Source organism: Phoxinus phoxinus (assembly GCF_949152265.1).
Source record: "Phoxinus phoxinus genome assembly, chromosome: 19".
Classification (NCBI taxonomy): domain Eukaryota; kingdom Metazoa; phylum Chordata; class Actinopteri; order Cypriniformes; family Leuciscidae; genus Phoxinus; species Phoxinus phoxinus.
In genome coordinates, this window is record NC_136894.1 from 10,363,015 (window position 1) to 10,380,824 (window position 17,810).

Genomic DNA, 17,810 nt, shown 5'->3' on the forward strand with positions numbered 1-17,810 from the left:
TCCATAATTTTGTGCTGATTGTGTTCTGAGACTGCAGTAATGAAGGCCTCCGCCACTGCAGCGGCAGCAGGCTGTCTGAGAAGACAGAAAAATCAGAAAGAGATTAAATTCTACGGAGAGTTTTTTTGTCCGGGAGATTGGTTCTTATCACCCAGCTCTGCTCCGACGTTACGAGGAGAGAATATAAGAAAGAGAGGGAGTGGAGGTGGGAAAAAAAAAGAAGAAGAAAGGAGGCATTAAGAGGGGATAGTTAAGGATATTATTAATCCATTTATCCATGTTTGACATTTGTCGATGTATCTCCTCAGATTGCTTTATTCTGGATGTGAAATGCTATTAATAAAAGCAGACCGCCTCTTCAGAAACGCTCTGCTGCTGTCATCATGTTTAATGTTCCCAGTAAGCCGAAGCATGAAGGTCTCGTGTTTTCTCACCACATGTACTTTCATCTGTGTAATCTGCTATAGTGCAGATCACAAGGAATGGATGTTTTTATAAATCCTTAATTAATGGGCTTTCTGTCACCAGTCTCTACCCAGCTTATCGAGCACATTTTGGACATAATAATATGAGCATATGGTACAACGGTCTCGTAAGCAAACTTTTTGCATATTGTTCAGGGGGGGGAGTGAACTCTGGCTGATAACAGAATACTGCTTTCCATATGTAGCCTATTGTGAAATCTTAATGACATTGTAACCGAGTGAATGAGATGAGTGACATCAGTGAGCACCTATCAGCAGGGAGCCCTCCCTATTTAAGAGCTGGTTGGCTGTAGCTTGGGATGTGTCACGTCCGACTCCGCCTCCTTCCGTGTTTACAGCGACTGTAAGGGTGCGTTAGCATATAGCAATGTTGTTTTTCTGGTTTCTTGTGCGTACGGGACTAATGTATGGTGTTGTGTTTAGCCTGTCTTCTCTGGTTTCCCTCGGCTCGTCTTGGTCTGTGCGCTCACTTTCAGGTATGTGTTAACTGTTGGTGGAAGGCGTATTGGTTGTTTTTATTCAGGGGGGTTTTGGGATCGGCTGATTGCTTTGAGTTATGTGCAGTGTTCCTGAAGTCCAGCTGAACCGCCGATTTCATGATTTTAAGTATCAGTGCCTGACCAACACACAAATAGTTTGTGTGTGAACGAACACATTGTGTGGATCCATCGTCCCTTTCCGGTAAGCGTTGTGATGTATTTAATTTTAACTACGAGCTGAAAATGTAGCAGTTGAGCCATGCATCTTAGTAGTGTCTTTGTGTATCTGATTTAGGATTCTCCCTCTCGTCCAGGCAAATTGTTTGTCCGGCTGGTGCTATAAACAGCTGTTATAGCCCTGAAACCTCTTGCTGCAAGATTAAGAGAGCCTATTTCTCTGCGGTGCTCCAGTTTACCAGACAACCTGTTGCCGTTTGAGAATATCGTGTCACTCCACGCATGAAGATCGTTGCTGTCTGGTTTTATTGACAATTTAATGTTACGTGTGATTGACTTTCTGAGGCTCACGTTTGTTAGCAGTTAAAGCCAGAGCATCAAACCATCTGCCAGTGAGCCCATTGTAGGGATCGAGTTATTTATGTGTTAGTGTTTACCTTTTTGCATACAATTGTATACTATTTGTGATTAATTATTCTTTTTGTGATTTGTTTCTTTCAGGTGCTGGGGTCCACGGAGGGAGGATCTCTTTTGGTGGTGGGGTTTTCTTTGAACGTTTGCTGTGACACCTATGAGGCTGTTTGATGGTGTGAGTGTTTTTCTGTGAATTAATTTAGTGATCCCTCCTCCCGTGGTTAACCTCAGCCCTGTTAGTTGTGTTTTTTTCTTTGCTGTGTCTGTGTCTTTTTACTGTGTTTTTGTGATTAGGTGTATTGATACAGAAAAGTGTGTGTTTGGTTAGTTAAATGTGTGTTTTGTCTATTTGAGTGTGGTGTGGTAACCCAAACCCCTTGCCAGTGTGGCTCCTGGTTGTTAGTCTTTTTATGTGAGTATCTTACCGTTTTAAATCAAATTTGTAATAAAATTTTTGTACATTTTGTCTATATCCACGTCTCTGCCTACCTTATTTAGAGAAAGTGAACCTGAGTGACCTAATGATAATAATTTGAGTGTTGTCCATATCTCCCGGGGCGAAATTCCCCGGGTGGCGTAGTCGCAAACTGTTTCTACTGGTAATACCACCTTTCCATCGCCACAACATCAAACTGCCCACTTTAACATGAGAAGGAAAGGGGCCTTATAAAACAGCATTCCCCCATGTGCTCGTGGCCAGCACAAACAGATTTAAGAAGGAAGCTGTCCAGCACATCTCACAGGCTTTTCAGATTGATCGCTCCCACCTTTCCAATCGGATGGCGCATGTCGGGCAGTGGAGGGAACGTTTGAAACAGATGAACTCAGAAAGCAATCAGCGCACTGTCACCACTGTGCCGGGCAGACCAGTGAGCCGATCGCCTATAGAACTAATCCACCTTTCTGTACAAAACAAAGGAAAAGTGGACTGGCTCTAATTGTTAGCCATGCCATCAGGAAAATACATTGCAGATGCAAGCTGGATAAATGATGGCTGTTGTAGATATAAAAAATAAAATATTTTAAAATATATTTGCGTGATGATTTGTTTTTTCTGGTGTTTGCACAAGGACTTCGGCAGGGGAATGCTTATCAGCTTCATGACAATGTCGTGTTCGAAATGAGCCACTGCAATAAAGCAGAGTGCAATTTGAAATGGGATTAAATGTTGATGCGTTTCTGGTTTGCATTTTTCATGATAATTACATGGGAATTGAATTTATTTTTGCAGGCTGTCTTAATAAAGCAAATCAATATCTTAAATTGCAGAATGCGATTGCAATACTTGACTATTGAGCTTTTGTTGCCTTTTGTTTTGCACTGGGGAAATTTCTTCTGTCCTTTGTTTCTGGATGTTCTTGTGATTCCCTTCAGTGTTTAAAAAAGCTAATAACACTGGTCTGTTTTGGCTTTAATTATTAATGTAGCCTGGTTACTCTGGGATGCATAGAGGGTGGAAACTCTAATCTTTATGATGCCAAGCATCAGGCCTGCTCTCTTCACATTAATAAATGTGATAGCAAGGTGGTAATATAAGCATGCTGTTCTCAAGGGGTGCTATATATATTTTGTGTATACGGTTTCCCTGAGGGCTAAAAAGTTGCTCTGAACTGTGGCTTAGATTGCAATTTTTTAAGGGTTTATTTTCTGCTGTCTGCTTTGTGAAGAATGCACAGAGAAAGAAAAAAAAACAGCTGAAGTGCATGGGTCATATCTCCACCCACTTCAATCATCAAAAAGAATTGCAAACATAATGACTGTCTTCAAACTGTTTTTATTGGTGGCACCACTAAGTACAAATAGATGCTATTTAAGTGGCAATCTACAGATTATAAAAACAGAATGCAATAATATCAATATATTCAGTGTAGGCCTATATAAATATGATAACATCATAATAGTATTCAAGTAAAAACAAACTATACGTTTGTGTTGTTTACATTAGCACTTAACTTTTATGTGCCAATTGCCAACAAAACAAAGACATTTGATGTTACTTACTGCCTGCAATTCCGACTCTTTTAGCGCTGGGACCGGCCCATTTTTCAGTTTCAAACTATCTGCAAAACCAGCGTCGAACTGGGCCTTGTTTATAAAACATTCGTCACCAAAATGCTGTGAACAAACAAACACACTCCGCTGCTGCCCCGGAAATGAGTCGTTCATGAAGGATCCGTTCATCGCGTCTGTCACGTGACAAATGAACGAAAGACTCGAAAGGTAAAGTCATTATTTATGTTCCCTGTAAATTATTTTCGACTGCATTATAATGATGTCTTAATTCAGAATATGATCAAGGTTGCGTAGGTGGATGTAATCGGGGAATTTGCCTGTTACAAGTATAACATTTAAAGCCCCTTGAACTAAACGACTCGAAAAAAGATTTGTTCATTTTGATGAATGAGATCGATCAAGAGTCAGTAAAATTATCCGAACTTCCCAATTTCGCCCTTTATGACATCATACAGGGCCATACTCGAAAAAAAACTTAAACGAATCCTGAAAGAGTGTATATTTGGCACATACGTAAAACTAATTTTTTGAAACTGTGGCCATGTTAAGCATGAGAATACAACGCTTTAACAGTGTTTCAGAATGCATGAAATAGCATTAGACATCCCCTATGCTATTTCACTCTCTGTATAAATGTAGATATTATTGTTATTTTACTCACTGTATGATGTGCCTTGTAGAATACCTAGAACTTATGTTAAAATCATAACTCATAAATAGTTTATTGCTTTATTTTTCTCTGATGGAGAAGGTCGGATTGATTTAGTCTGCTGAATGAAGGTGTTTGCAAATGTAAATATGCCTGAACTCTCATAGAGTGTTTGTGTGCTCATTGTTTTATTTTGAAATTTTGACAAAGGCCTCTTGAGGATTGTTTGTTGGGTCATTGTGCGCTCTAGCTCAGTGTTCCAGCACTAACATATCACGATGACCACAATAACCATCATCCCTTTTTTCAAGGGCCGTGAAAAGTATTTTCTGTATAGTCTGTATAATTTGAGCAGCCAGGCCAGAGTATAAGGTCAAGAAACTCTCACTTTGAATCATCACAATAGATTGCGAATTTGCATATTTTATGCTGATTGTAATTAGTTAATGACAATGCTGAAATCAAATTATATTTCTAAACAACTGAAGTAGTCCCCACTTGACCAGACTTTGTGCTGTTTTTAATTAATCTGTTGAACAAGTATGCAGCAGTGATTTCCGTGCAGCCTGGCCTGAATGATTAACCATGATGAATTGCGCTCTGAACCCGTCTGCTCATTTCAGCTCTTGTGAATGATGAGAGACAGTAAAAGTGGCAGCGACATTTAATTACACAAGGAAACATCACTGATGTCCATACTTCATCAAAACATCTCCAAAAAACACGTCACCTCCCCCTTTATTATAACTGCAAGCCACAAAACTAACAAATATTGAAGGTCATTGTCAGATAAAACATTTGGCTGACAGAAAACTCTGATTTGCTGTTTCTCATTTTGAATTCATGATTTAACTCGTATTCCTCTGCAGTCGTTCCTCTTTATTACAACGCAACAACTCCATTTGACTGAATGATGAAGAAGGTCTCTTTTTGCTATTTTGTGAAACCACATTCCTCCGTGATTCTCATACATAAGAATGAACAATGTATTTATCATTTTTTGGCACAATTTTTGTGTGTTCTTAAGGAAAATGCTCTCCCCCCCCCAAGGCTATGCAAATGGCCCTGTTAGACATTATTGTCTTTCATTTGACTGAAAATGGAATAAAACTGGTAGTAAACAAACATTTTTCGCCAACCTTTAACATACCAGCCTTCTGATATTGTCATAAACTGTCAATTGAAATGAATTTTCAAATGAAGTTTCCCCCCCAAAATTAACATTCTTTCTGCATTTGGGATTTCTATTATTTCTACCCATGAAACCTAAAGGAAGATTTTTTGGAGAAGTACTTCAGACTCTATACAACTTTTATTTCAAGTCTTCTGTCGTCATATGATAGCTTTGTTTCACAAATAGCAATACTTTGTTTATTTTTTCATTCATTCTGTCACAAACCCTGTATCATGATTCCTTGTTGTGGACTCTTATTTTGAAATGTATTTTCAATTATCCTTATATCATAACAGCCCTTTCCTGTTTAGTTCCTGTTTGCCTTTGTCTTATTTGTTACCATAGTGATTAATCAGTTTCAGGTGTGCCTTAACCTCTTGTTATCCTGTGTTCCCCAGTGTTTCAGTCTTGGTTTGTCAGTTGTTGTCTTTGCATGTTGTCATGTCACATGCCTGCACTTTGGATTATGCTCTTGTTTTGCTCATGTTCTTGGTTTTAAAGGTCCTGTTCTTCGTGATCCCATTTTTTTAACTTTAGCTAGTGTGTAATGTTGCTGTTAGAGCGTAAATAATACCTGTAAAATAAAGTTCAATGCCAAGCAAGATATTTTATTTAACAGAAGTCCCCTTTCAAAGCCTAAACCGAACGGCTGGTTTGGACTACATCCCTCTGCTTCCTGCTTTAATGACATCACTAGAACAGTTTTTTGACTAACCTCCGCACACAGGAATACACCAAAAAAGGGGGCGTGGTCTTGTTGCGCTCCTACAGAAAAGAGGAAGAGTTGCGTTTGTAGAGTGTATTTGTCGCCATGTCGTCGAGACGCTGTTATTTTCATCCCGGAGTCAAATCACCTTACAATAACACTGAGCGCAGCGCATGCATCTCCACGTTTTAGTAAGAGGCGTGACCTTTCCGGGCAACGTGCGCTAAGCTGCTGTCGAATCACAATACAGGAACCGCAAGCACAATCAGAACTCATTACGTATTTCTGAAGGAGGGACTTCATAGAACAAGGAAGTCATCAGCCCGTTTTTAGGACAGTGAAAACAGCGGTGTACAGATAAGAACATTTTGTGAAAAATACTGTTTTTTTTTACACACGAAACATGAACACATGTTATATTGCACACTGTAAACACAATCAAAGCTTCAAAACACAGGAAAAACGGGACCTTTAACCCCCTGTTTGGATTATCATTGTTTCAATAAATATTGCTGCAACTGGATTCTCTCACCTCACCTCATCCCTGCCTTGACGTAACTCATCCATGCATTTCTGTATTTGTTTATTTATTTGATAGGGTCAATGCATGTTAATGAACATTAAAATAGAAAACGTAAACAAGCCGGGTTATAGCAACATTGTTCATTTACATCTGCAGTCCAGGCAGATAAACATACATATCAAATAAATATAGCCTACATAAAAGACGAAATGCCCCAACACATTATTTCAAATCATAAGCCTATTTTTAAAAATGATCTTTAAAAGTGTGATAAGTAGAGCTTTGTCTTCTATTCCAATATTTATTCCCTATTACAGACAATACTTTCTGTCCAAAATAAAAAATATTTTTTTATATAAATAATAGGCTACATTTAATATTAGAGAACTACAGGTAAAAAATAAAATAAAAAAGTGTAATATAACATAAACATTTTCCAAATAATATTTTTTATAAATTGGGTCATTGATCATTATTGGTCCATGGCGTCTTAAAGATTGCATTAGAGGCCCTGTACTTCCAGTCGTTCTTTATATGCAGAGACCAGCAGTTTTGCAGTAATTGCCTTCCTGTCGGGCAGGAAATACTCTACTTCTTGTGAGTGAATGAATAATTTGCTTTTAGTTTTCGAAAATATCCTGAATCACAAATACGTGATCCTTTCAGGGCATTCGTCGTCTTTAGTTTGGCTTTCCGGCCTCTTTATCGTCAATGGAACAAGCGTAAATACGCTTTAAAAGGATTGTAGTGCAATTCAGCACTGTAACATTTTTCAACAAAAATAATTATGAATGGGGTCCAGTTCCCTCTTTGGAAGATGAATTGGTGCATAAAATTGCAGAATAAGTACAGACGTGATGAAAAGGCGTGGTGTGATTTGATCAAAGTTAGATGAGAAAGATAAATGAGGCAGCACGAAGCCCAGGCCTCTGAAAACTCCCCCAAGAAAATCGTGTCTTTCTTGGCCTTTTTCCACGATGCTGAATGTGCAGCCATTCTACAGAAATCTATTGAACACACGTGAAAGTGAAGCTTGGCTGTCAAAGGTTTGCATCTCTAAATATATCTCTGCAGATTAATCTGGCACTGAGTTCTTTCTCTTCCCCTGCTCTCTGGAACCCAGGCTGTGTGAAAGGTGTTTGAGTGAGTGGCTTATCAAGAGAAACAGGCAACTGTGGCCGGCATAACTCGGTCTCTATAGTCGGGTCAGACTGAAGGAGAGAAAGAGCAGGGATTGGTGACTCTCACCTTTACCCTGTGCTGAATGAAATTGCAAGCCGCGTTATTGCTTCGTAAGCATAACGCAAAGGACCCATTGCTCTCAGGCATGCATCACGAGGCAAATGTTAGAAGTTTACACGCATATTTGTTATGTTATTTAGTGCTGCAGGGAAACTATTTCAAAAAGTTTTTTTCTTTTTCTGGGTTGCATTCGCTTAGGAAATTGGGGTTTATGTTATGCACAAACAAACACTGTTGAAAGGTTTATCACAGCTTTGCCTTGCTCTAATGATATGGTTTTAATAGGATACAATCTGCTAGGGTTGGTGTAGCATCTGTCCATCTACCTTTAGAAGGTTCATCCCACACTTTGTGGGAGATAGTCATTGAAATTTGTGGATCAAAAATGTTAGCTGGCCACATAAAACAACAACTACAAGACACTTCCAGCATCCAGTTGACTAAACTTCTTGAAACAAACGTGCAAGTACTCCTATGATTAGTGCCTATTATCTTACCTAATTAATATTCTAGATATTTCCTAACTGAAATGATATTCAAAACAGCACTTGATTTTATCTGGAATTTAGGCTAGAGGTAATTTTCTGTCATTTTAATCTTTTTTAAAACAACCTGTTCAAAGGTTTGAGGTTGGTAAGATTCTTTGACAAAATTATCTATGCTCACCCAGGCTGTATTTTCAAAAATACTGTAAAAACAGTAATATTGTAAAATATTATTACAATTGAAAATAGCTTTTTTTCTATTTTAAAATGTATAATTTATTCATGTAATGACAAAGCTTGGTGCTCAAGAAACATTATTATTATTATCAATGTGCTGCTTGATTGTTTTCTGGAAACCACACTGTTAATTTTTTTTAGAATTATTTGATGAATAGAAACTGCAGAGCAACATTTATTTGAAATATAAATATTTTGACAGTATCTTTACGGTCACTTTTGATCAATTTAACGCATCATTGCTGAATAAAAGTACAGTATTCATTTCTTTCAAAGAAATCTTCCTGATCCCAATTTTTTGAATGGAACTTTCCTGTTTTAAAACACTTTGAGCGTTCTTCTGATGTCTTGGTTCATCTTCAGACTATGCTGGCCTAAAGTTAAAAGTTTTTTGATCGAACCGTTCTTTATATGACACTTGATTGCTAACTTTAAAAGATTGCCATTAACTGTAAAAACTGCTTATCTTCTCTTAACTTTTCAGCATTGCACCTCCCCTGTCTTGCGATCTCATCTATAAGCGATTGTTTTATTCTGCCTGTATTGCAGAAATGAATTATGGGCCAGACACACCTTCACACGGATACAGAATCACACCAGCATGCACAAATGCGCTGTGAGGAAAAGTCTAACACTAATTCAGTCGGATGTGTCCTTTGTGGGAGCTGTGGTGAAAGTGTGACTTATTTATTCCCTCTGAAGATGATTTCTCCTTTTCCCTCTCCCTCCCTTTTTTGTGATGTGAGTGAGGGATGAAGGTGCAGAGGGAAGGAGATTAAAACAGTTTTTTTTTACCGTCCCTGTGGAGGTACGGGAGGTGTGCTGAGAGGGCAGAGTTTTCACTGAATGCTGTCGCTGTTGCATTATTTATGGCCTTGTGTGCTCCCATTATCTGTGTGTTCACCCTTCACTGCAGCCAACTGCCACCCAGAACACACCACCATTTGTGTGTGTATGTGTGCGCGCACGTGCTCGTTGCGTGTGTGTGTGTGTGTGTGTGTGTGTGTGTGTGTGTGTGTGTGTGTGTGTGTGTGTGTGTGTGTGTGTGTGTGTCTGTGTGTGTCTGTGTGTGTGTGTGTGTGTGTGTGTGTGAGTGTGAAGGAGGCGGACCAAGATAAATGCATGTGCCTGTTATGTGAACAAATGTGTTGTTGCACATGTGTTTGTATTCTTTAACAATCATTTTGTTTGTAAAGTGATCTATGGATAATTTCCTCATTAGAATATGTTTACCTGTTTACTTCATACACTCTTGTATTAATCAACATTTAATTTTTTTGTTTTGTTTGTTTTTTTACTTAATGAACAAACTCCTAAAACTTAACGCAACATATTTTGTTTGCTGAGTCTCAGCACCAGTGAAGCCTTTTCCTAAAGTGATAGTTCACCAAAAATGTTTAATTCTGTAAACTGTTTGGTTACCATTGACTTCTATGGAATGGGAGAAAAATGCGACATTTATCAATGTCTCTCAGTTTCTTTTTATCTTTTAAAGAATAGAGAAAGTCAGGTTTGGAACAACATGAGTGTTAATAACTGATTTTTCGGTGGACTATCCCTTTAAGACTGAAGCAGAGCACTGATGCAACACACACATTTTGTGTAACATGATATGTTTAGAAGTATGCTATCATTGTTTTTTAATATATATCTCAGTAGTTTAATTTTCAAGGATGAATAATGGTCACAAATTAATTAACATTTTTACGATTGTATTCTTTTTTCTCGGTTTAGTTTCTCTTTTATTTTTTCTGAACTTTCAACTTGAAATAAGTTAAATAATCTTATTTAAACAAAACAATTAACATCTCACATTTTAAATCAACCTCAAAAGACATCAAAACACTACAAAGGATTGAAATAAATTAAATAACTCATAGTTTGGTTGAAGACATCAGTGAGCTCAAATTTCTTGAGATAAGCAGATGGTTGTTTGCATTCAGTTGCTCAGAGCCCCGTTTCCTTTGATATTGTATCTTTTTTTAATTTATTTATACAAAAACTTGAGTAACTCCGTAAAATACTGTTTAAATGATAATTCATTTAAGTTGGCCAATATTTCACTTTTAAAAATAAATCTTCAGTTGTCCTTTGCAGTATCTTGGGCTCTGATCAAGACATATTTTCACTGAATGAGGTTCCTTAAGTCTTTGAAGATTAAACAGTTTTTGATGTTCTTCTTGTTTAGACTGTAAAATCTATAGACCTTTATTTATATGAGTGTATACTGGCAGTAAAACTTATTGCCTTTACCCTGACAGCTAAAAAGAAACAGTGTGTTGTCCTCACTGCAGTGTAGCAACTGTAGCTATACAACCAGCTAACTCTGATGCAAAATGACGACAAGTCGTAGTGAGCGATTTCTTGCTGTTTACTGTGGCTTTAACATCATCTTACATGACAGAGTGAAAACTGTAACAAAGAAATAAAGTTTGACTGTTTTAACATAAATCTTGTCTAATGAAATATACATGTAAATAAATAATGTAACTGTGTGTAGTCTTTTCTTTTTAAACAGTATTGTATCATTAACTTATTACAATAACAATGAATTTCGTACTTACGACATTGCTTCTAGCGCTAACATCAGATGAATTACATGTGCTCACATACTGTCAGCTTCCTTACTTCTGTACAGGAAATAACCTCTAACCCCAAACTACGGGTCTACATAATATCAAAATAAAAGTCTCTATCAAATTAAAAGTTCCTAACATTTAGCCTTAATGGCAACACACTCCCCGCCTGACATCTGTGAGGTCACTACTCATCAAGTTTTTACTAACATAAAAACATCACTCTTTACTCAGAAGCAAAACAAGTTCTGTCACTGGTCTAAGGAACTTTTTTGAATGTCCTTGATCTGTGGTCTTCAATTCCACCTTACGGACTTTCCCGTCTTCTCCAGGGATAGCCTTTGTGACTATCGCCCTAGGCCAGTTGTTGCGTACAACTTGGTTGTCCTTGAGGAGGACGACATCTCCTTCTTGCAGATTTTGGTGAGACTTGGTCCATTTCTTCCGGCCTTGCAAAGTTGACAAGTACACTTGTCTCCAACGGCGCCAGAACATGTTGGACAGGGCTTGTACTTGTCTCCACTGTTTGGTTAGTAGGTCTCTGTCCGTAAAGTCTCCTGGAGGAGGTGGGGTGTCGATTTTCTGAGTTAACAGCATAGATGGTGTGAGAATGAATGGATCCTCTGGATCATTTGAAAGGGGAACCAGAGGCCTTGCATTCATAATTGCTGTCACCTCTGCCATTAGAGTGCACAAGACTTCATGAGTGAGTCGAGTGCCATGTTCAAGAAGCATTGATTCCAGGATCCTTCGAGCCACTCCAATGAGGCGCTCCCATGAACCACCCATGTGCGAAGCATGTGGTGGGTTAAACACCCAGGAACATCCTTGCTGGTGTAGGTACTTCTGCACAGTGGTGTCTGGTTGTTCTGCGCTCATCCCAAGTTCTCTGCAGGCCCCAATGAAATTCGTGCCACAATCTGACCGTAGTTGTTTAGCTGGTCCTCTTATGGCGAAGAAACGCCTTAAGGCATTGACACAGCTTGAAGTGTCCATTGAGGCAATCACCTCAATGTGAACCGCCCTGGAGCTCATACAACAGAATAATATGGCCCACCGCTTGCTATCAGGCTGAACTCCTCTTGTGCGTCTGGTGGTGATGTGCCATGGTCCAAAGACATCTAGCCCCACATACGTGAAGGGAGGGCAGGCCTTGAGACGCTCGGGTGGCAAATCCGCCATTAGTTGCTCCTGCATCCGCCCTCTGAGTCTACGACAGGTCACACATTTGTGAAGAGTTGAGTTAATGAGCCTTTTACCTCCCAGGATCCAGAGTCCTGCAGCTCTCACAGCGCCTTCTGTTAAATGGCGGCCCTGATGTTTTACTTGAGTATGATGATGTCTGATGAGCAGCAAGGAAACATGATCGTCTTTTGGGAGAACTACAGGGTTCTTTTGCTCAATCTCTATGTCTGCGTTTTTCAGGCGGCCACCGATGCAGACGAGGTCATTCTGCAAGAAAGGGTTGAGACGACGAAGACAGCTGTTTAGAGGAATTGGCTTGTCTCTTTCTAGAGCTTCAAATTCCTTCCCAAATGCTTTCCTCTGAACGGCTCTAATGATGACATCTCTGGCTTGGGAAAGCTCATCTGGAGAGCGAGGCAACTCACATTTATGCCATCCTCTACACTTGTCCATGATGTTAGGGGACTTGAAAGATCTTGCAATGTGAATTAAGAGTGCCACAGCTCGCTGGAGTGTGTCAAAGGTAGAGAACCTCTCAAAACGCTCTATGCGGAGACTTTTCTCGTGTAGCTGGGTGGCATAACTCTTCACATCTGGACGAATTTCTGCATCCAACTCTGGTGAAACTAAGCTGAATGACTGGATAGGCTCCGGTTGAAAGGAAGGCTTGCGCAAAAAGGTAGGTCCGCTGAACCACATTGTTTGTGTGAGACATGATGCTGGAACAGACCTTGACGCAATATCAGCCGGATTGTCCTCTGTGCGTACATAGTGCCACTGTTCAGGATTTGTGGTCTGACGAATACGCTGGACTCGATTGTGGACATATACATAAAACCGTCTGGATTGGTTTTGAATGTATCCAAGGACCACTCTGCTATCCGTGTAGAACTTAGTGGAATCTAGCTTTAAGTCCAATTCTTCCTGAATCAATTCGGCCATTTCCACAGCCAAAACCGCAGCACATAGCTCAAGTCTCGGTATGGTTGGCTCTGATTGAGGAGCAAGTTTAGACTTCCCCATGACAAATCCAATGTCAACACTGTCTTCTTGAATGGTCCTTAAATAGGCTACAGCCCCAATGGCCATAGTCGAAGCATCACAGAACACACAGAGTTCCACCTGTTTGGCCTTGGTTAAAGAGAAGCCTGTGTACCTCCTTGATATATGGAAGTGCTTCAACTCTTGCAGTGAGTTTCGCCAAGCCTCCCACTTGCCTAGTTTATCTTCAGGTAATGGAGTGTCCCATTCTGAAGGCTCAGAATTCAGTTCTCTGAGAAAGGCTCTTCCTTTGATTACGACAGGAGCCAAAAAACCCAAGGGATCAAAAACACTGTTCACTATTGAGAGAACTCCACGGCGGGTAAATGGTTTTATGTCAGTTGACACAGAGAAGGTGAATGTGTCCCTAGCTACCTCCCACAATAGGCCTAGGCTGCGTTGGATGGGCGACTCCTTCCCACAGAGGTCTACCTCTTTTACAGCTGCCACACAGTCCTCACTTGGAAAGGCTGCCAAGACAGTCGGACTATTCGATGCAAACTTGTGGAGCCTAAGGTTGGACTCAGCCAGAGAAGCCTGAGTCCTACGCAGCAAGTCAATGGCTTCAGCCTCAGTAGGGACAGAACAAAGACCGTCATCAACATAAAAGTGACGCTCGACAAAGTTGACAGTGTCTTGTCCATATCTTTGGGCACCCTTCCTGACAGCTTTCCTAAGCCCATAAGTTGCCACTGCTGGAGACGGGCTGTTCCCAAACACATGGACCTTCATCCTGTAGTCTATGAGTTCACTTGCCACATCATTGTTCTTGAACCATAAGAATCTCAAATAGTTCCTATGTTTTTCGTCTACAAGGAAGCAGTAAAACATCTGCTGTATGTCTGCCATAACAGCCACCTTTTCCTTTCGGAACCGCATGAGTACTCCCAGAAGGGAGTTGTTAAGATCAGGGCCAGTCAATAGCACATTATTTAAGGAGATTCCGGAGTGTTGGGCGCTCGAATCAAACACCACCCTGATTTGACCTGGTTTTTGTGGGTGAAACACTGCGAAGCTTGGTAAGTACCAACACTCTTCATCGTCCCTTAGTTCTGGTGCCACCTCAGCGTGATCATTTTCCAGCAGTTTGCCCATGAATGCCACATATTGCTGTTCCATCTCTGGCTTTCTCCTCAAGTTGCGTCGAAGTGATTCAAAACGTTTGAGTGCTTGGTTGCGGTTATTAGGCAAATGTTCTCTAGGCTGTCGGAACGGTAGTGGAGCAACCCAACTATGTGAATCATTTCTGTAGACTTCTTTGTCCATTATGTTCAAGAAAGTCTCATCTTCAATTGATGGTGCCAGCTTGTTGTCCTGTTCGGTGCGATCAAATACATTTTTACCCAGCCTGTCTTCTTTAGCCATGCTGGGCACTAAGACACTCTTCCTGGGCTCTTTGCCATGAAGTTTATCCCTGACATGCATAAAACTTGTGCACGGTTGGAGAAGCGAGGGCCGTTGACAATCAAGCACTGTTGTCCTGTAAGTGCTGACATTTGGCTTGTGCGTCTTCCCTAGGCAGACCTCTCCAACCACCACCCAACCTAGGTCAAGACGTTGAGCAAAGGGGGCATTGGGAGGGCCATTTACTTGTTCCCTTACTTTGTGCACTCTAATTGTGTCTCTACCAAGCAGCAGGAGGATCTCCGCAGTAGGGTCCAACTCGGGAATGTGTTCTGCTACCTTGACGAGGTGAGGTTGATGAAGAGCGGCGTTCGGCGTGGGAATTTCATCCCGGTTGTCAGGTAAGTCGTTACATTCAATAAGCGGGGGGAGAGGTATTGTCACTTTCCCATCAAGAGCCTTGACCATAAAATCTTCGGCCCTTCTGCCAAACGTTTCCTCTGTGCCGGAGCACGTTCTCAGTAGGTAAGGATATGGCTTACTCTGAATGTTAAAAAGATCAAAGAAACTGGACCTCGCCAATGAACGGTTGCTTTGGTCATCTAAAACAATATATGCCTTGATGGCTTTTTCTGGACAGCCCTTGTGATACACCTTTCCTAGGCATATCTTGGAACACGACCTCCCAACTTGTCCTGCACCGCATACTTCAGTACAGCTTGAGCTAACGACTTCGCTGTTGTCGTTACCCTCTTCTCCCTCCCTGCCATTCTGTGACGAGATACCAGGAGCCATAGTCTGTGGTGTAGGGCCCGGATGCATAGCTGAGACATGTTTGGTGCTGTCACACTCAGAACATTTCACTACTGCAGTGCAGTCCTTTGCCACATGACTATCTGAGCCACAGCATTTAAAGCAGAATCCTCTCTCCCTCAGAAAGGCTTTCCTATCTTGAAGATCTTTGGCTCTAAAGGCTTTGCACTTCTTCAGTGGATGTGGCTTTGCATGTATTGGGCAGCTCTTATTTGGATCACTGGAAGTGCTTGACTCTGCTGGGGAGACATTGGTATTATGAACTGCAATGGGGTACTTGGTGCTTTTAAATTGGGGACTTTCAGACTTTACAGCAGATCCGCTAGCATTTAAAAGGGCAAAACTGGGATCATTCCTTTTCTTTGCTTCATAGCAAATGAATCTTGTAAAGAACTCAAATGGTGGAAATCGTCCTCCATTTTCCTCTTTGTACTTTGAACCCGCAGAAATCCATTTTTCTTGAAGTCCATAAGGCAGCTTGGCTATTATAGGTTCAATACCTCGTGCATTATCCAGGTAGGACAAACCTGGAAGGTAGCCGTCTTCCTTAGCACACTGCACTTCCATCAGCAAATCTGCTAGCTCCCTTAGCTTCAGATTTTCTTTAACCGAAACCTTGGGGAACATGTCAAGTCGAGTGAAGAGGGCCTTTTCAACTACCTCTGGTGCTGCGTAACATTCCTGAAGACGTTCCCAGGCTTTCCTGAGTGCTATGTCTGGCCTTGTTACGTGCACTGAACGCAAGCGTTTCACTTGGTTGCTGGATTCTTTGCCAAGCCATCGAGTCATTAAGTCTAACTCCTCAGTAGCAGTGAGACCCAGCCCTTGTGTTGCATTTTTATATGAAGAATGCCAAGCACGATAATTTTCTGGTTTATCATCGAACTCATACAAGCTTGCACTCACCAGGTCCCGTCGCGCTAAATATTGCGCAAGATGTTCAGTTGCAGACACGCCCTGTTCAGTTTTTAGCTGGGGGTAATAGCACGGAGCAGAAATATTCAAGTCAGTTTGAAACTTCTTTGAATCGACTTGAGCATCCTCTCTGTCATATAAAGTCTGACCATATGAGAGTTTGACTGGCGGTGGAACATAAGCATCGTCTAGACCATCCTCTGATAAATTTACATTTCCCATGCTATTAGCCTGTCGTGGCTCATTTGAAGAAACAGGAACCTGCTGGTATGAAGAGAAGGGATTGTTCGGACTGAAAATGACAGTGCCATCTGTAGCAAGCTGAAAAGCCTGAGGGCTAGTATTCGTAGCTTCTCGCTTTGGGGAGCTAGTTGGGCCAAAATGAGTTTGGACGTATTCGCTTGTGCGCTCCATTTTATCTTCTCCTGATGAGCCAGTTTCATCCAACAGAATACACTTTGCAATTGAGTCAGCCGATTCCCATACGGCAGCTTCAGCTTCAGCAGCCGCTGCTTCACGACACATGGCGAGTGTTTCAAGCTCAGTCTCTCTTTTTACTTTCTCCAACTGTGATTCAGCTTCCTTAGCTGCCTTTTCTATTTTAGCTTTAGCCTCTTTTTCTGCATATTCAGCACGTACTTTAGCAGCTGCTGCTTTAGCCCGTGCACGGATTACTGCACTCCTTGCTGAAGCAGATGAGTGAGAAGAACTTCCACTTGCCACAGAAGACTTAGTACGTTTTCCTTCCATCTTGCCACGATGTTCAACACTAACTTTCAATGTCTTTTCACTGTGTTGTCCTCACTGCAGTGTAGCAACTGTAGCTATACAACCAGCTAACTCTGATGCAAAATGACGACAAGTCGTAGTGAGCGATTTCTTGCTGTTTACTGTGGCTTTAACATCATCTTACATGACAGAGTGAAAACTGTAACAAAGAAATAAAGTTTGACTGTTTTAACATAAATCTTGTCTAATGAAATATACATGTAAATAAATAATGTAACTGTGTGTAGTCTTTTCTTTTTAAACAGTATTGTATCATTAACTTATTACAATAACAATGAATTTCGTACTTACGACATTGCTTCTAGCGCTAACATCAGATGAATTACATGTGCTCACATACTGTCAGCTTCCTTACTTCTGTACAGGAAATAACCTCTAACCCCAAACTACGGGTCTACATAATATCAAAATAAAAGTCTCTATCAAATTAAAAGTTCCTAACATTTAGCCTTAATGGCAACACAAACAGTAAAACATTCTGTACTCAAGGTAGATGAGCTGATGAGATAATGTTTGGGTCACTTGCATTCTTATGCATCATGTAAGAGGAAGAGTGTGTCTGA

At 40.7% G+C, this 17,810-nt stretch overlaps 1 protein-coding gene and 1 long non-coding RNA gene across 3 annotated transcripts; one reads left to right on the plus strand and one right to left on the minus strand.

Annotated features, from left to right (window-relative positions):
* The first annotated feature begins 714 nt into the window (after positions 1 to 714).
* On the plus strand, positions 715 to 2,027 carry LOC306987242. Of its 2 annotated transcripts, none has more exons than XR_013795118.1 (4): positions 715 to 828; positions 909 to 961; positions 1,050 to 1,166; positions 1,260 to 2,027. It is a non-coding gene; the product is annotated as an uncharacterized lncRNA (long non-coding RNA). The 2 variants fall into 2 exon arrangements; XR_013795119.1 differs by having other exon boundaries at positions 804 to 834.
* An 8,844-nt stretch (positions 2,028 to 10,871) lies between these two features.
* LOC306986781 (uncharacterized protein) lies at positions 10,872 to 17,608 on the minus strand. Its single transcript, XM_079590415.1, has 2 exons — positions 17,539 to 17,608; positions 10,872 to 17,386 (listed from the first exon to the last, which is right to left on the minus strand). Exon 2 carries the CDS (start codon positions 17,206 to 17,208, stop codon positions 11,380 to 11,382), a length of 5,829 nt encoding a protein of 1,942 aa, XP_079446541.1. The 5' UTR covers positions 17,209 to 17,386; positions 17,539 to 17,608; the 3' UTR covers positions 10,872 to 11,379.
* Between the last annotated feature and the right edge of the window lie 202 nt (positions 17,609 to 17,810).

Coding starts and splice junctions, on each gene's coding strand:
- LOC306986781 (XM_079590415.1), bottom strand. CDS start 17,208: ATGGAAGGAAAACGTACTAAGTCTTCTGTGGCAAGTGGAAGTTCTTCT.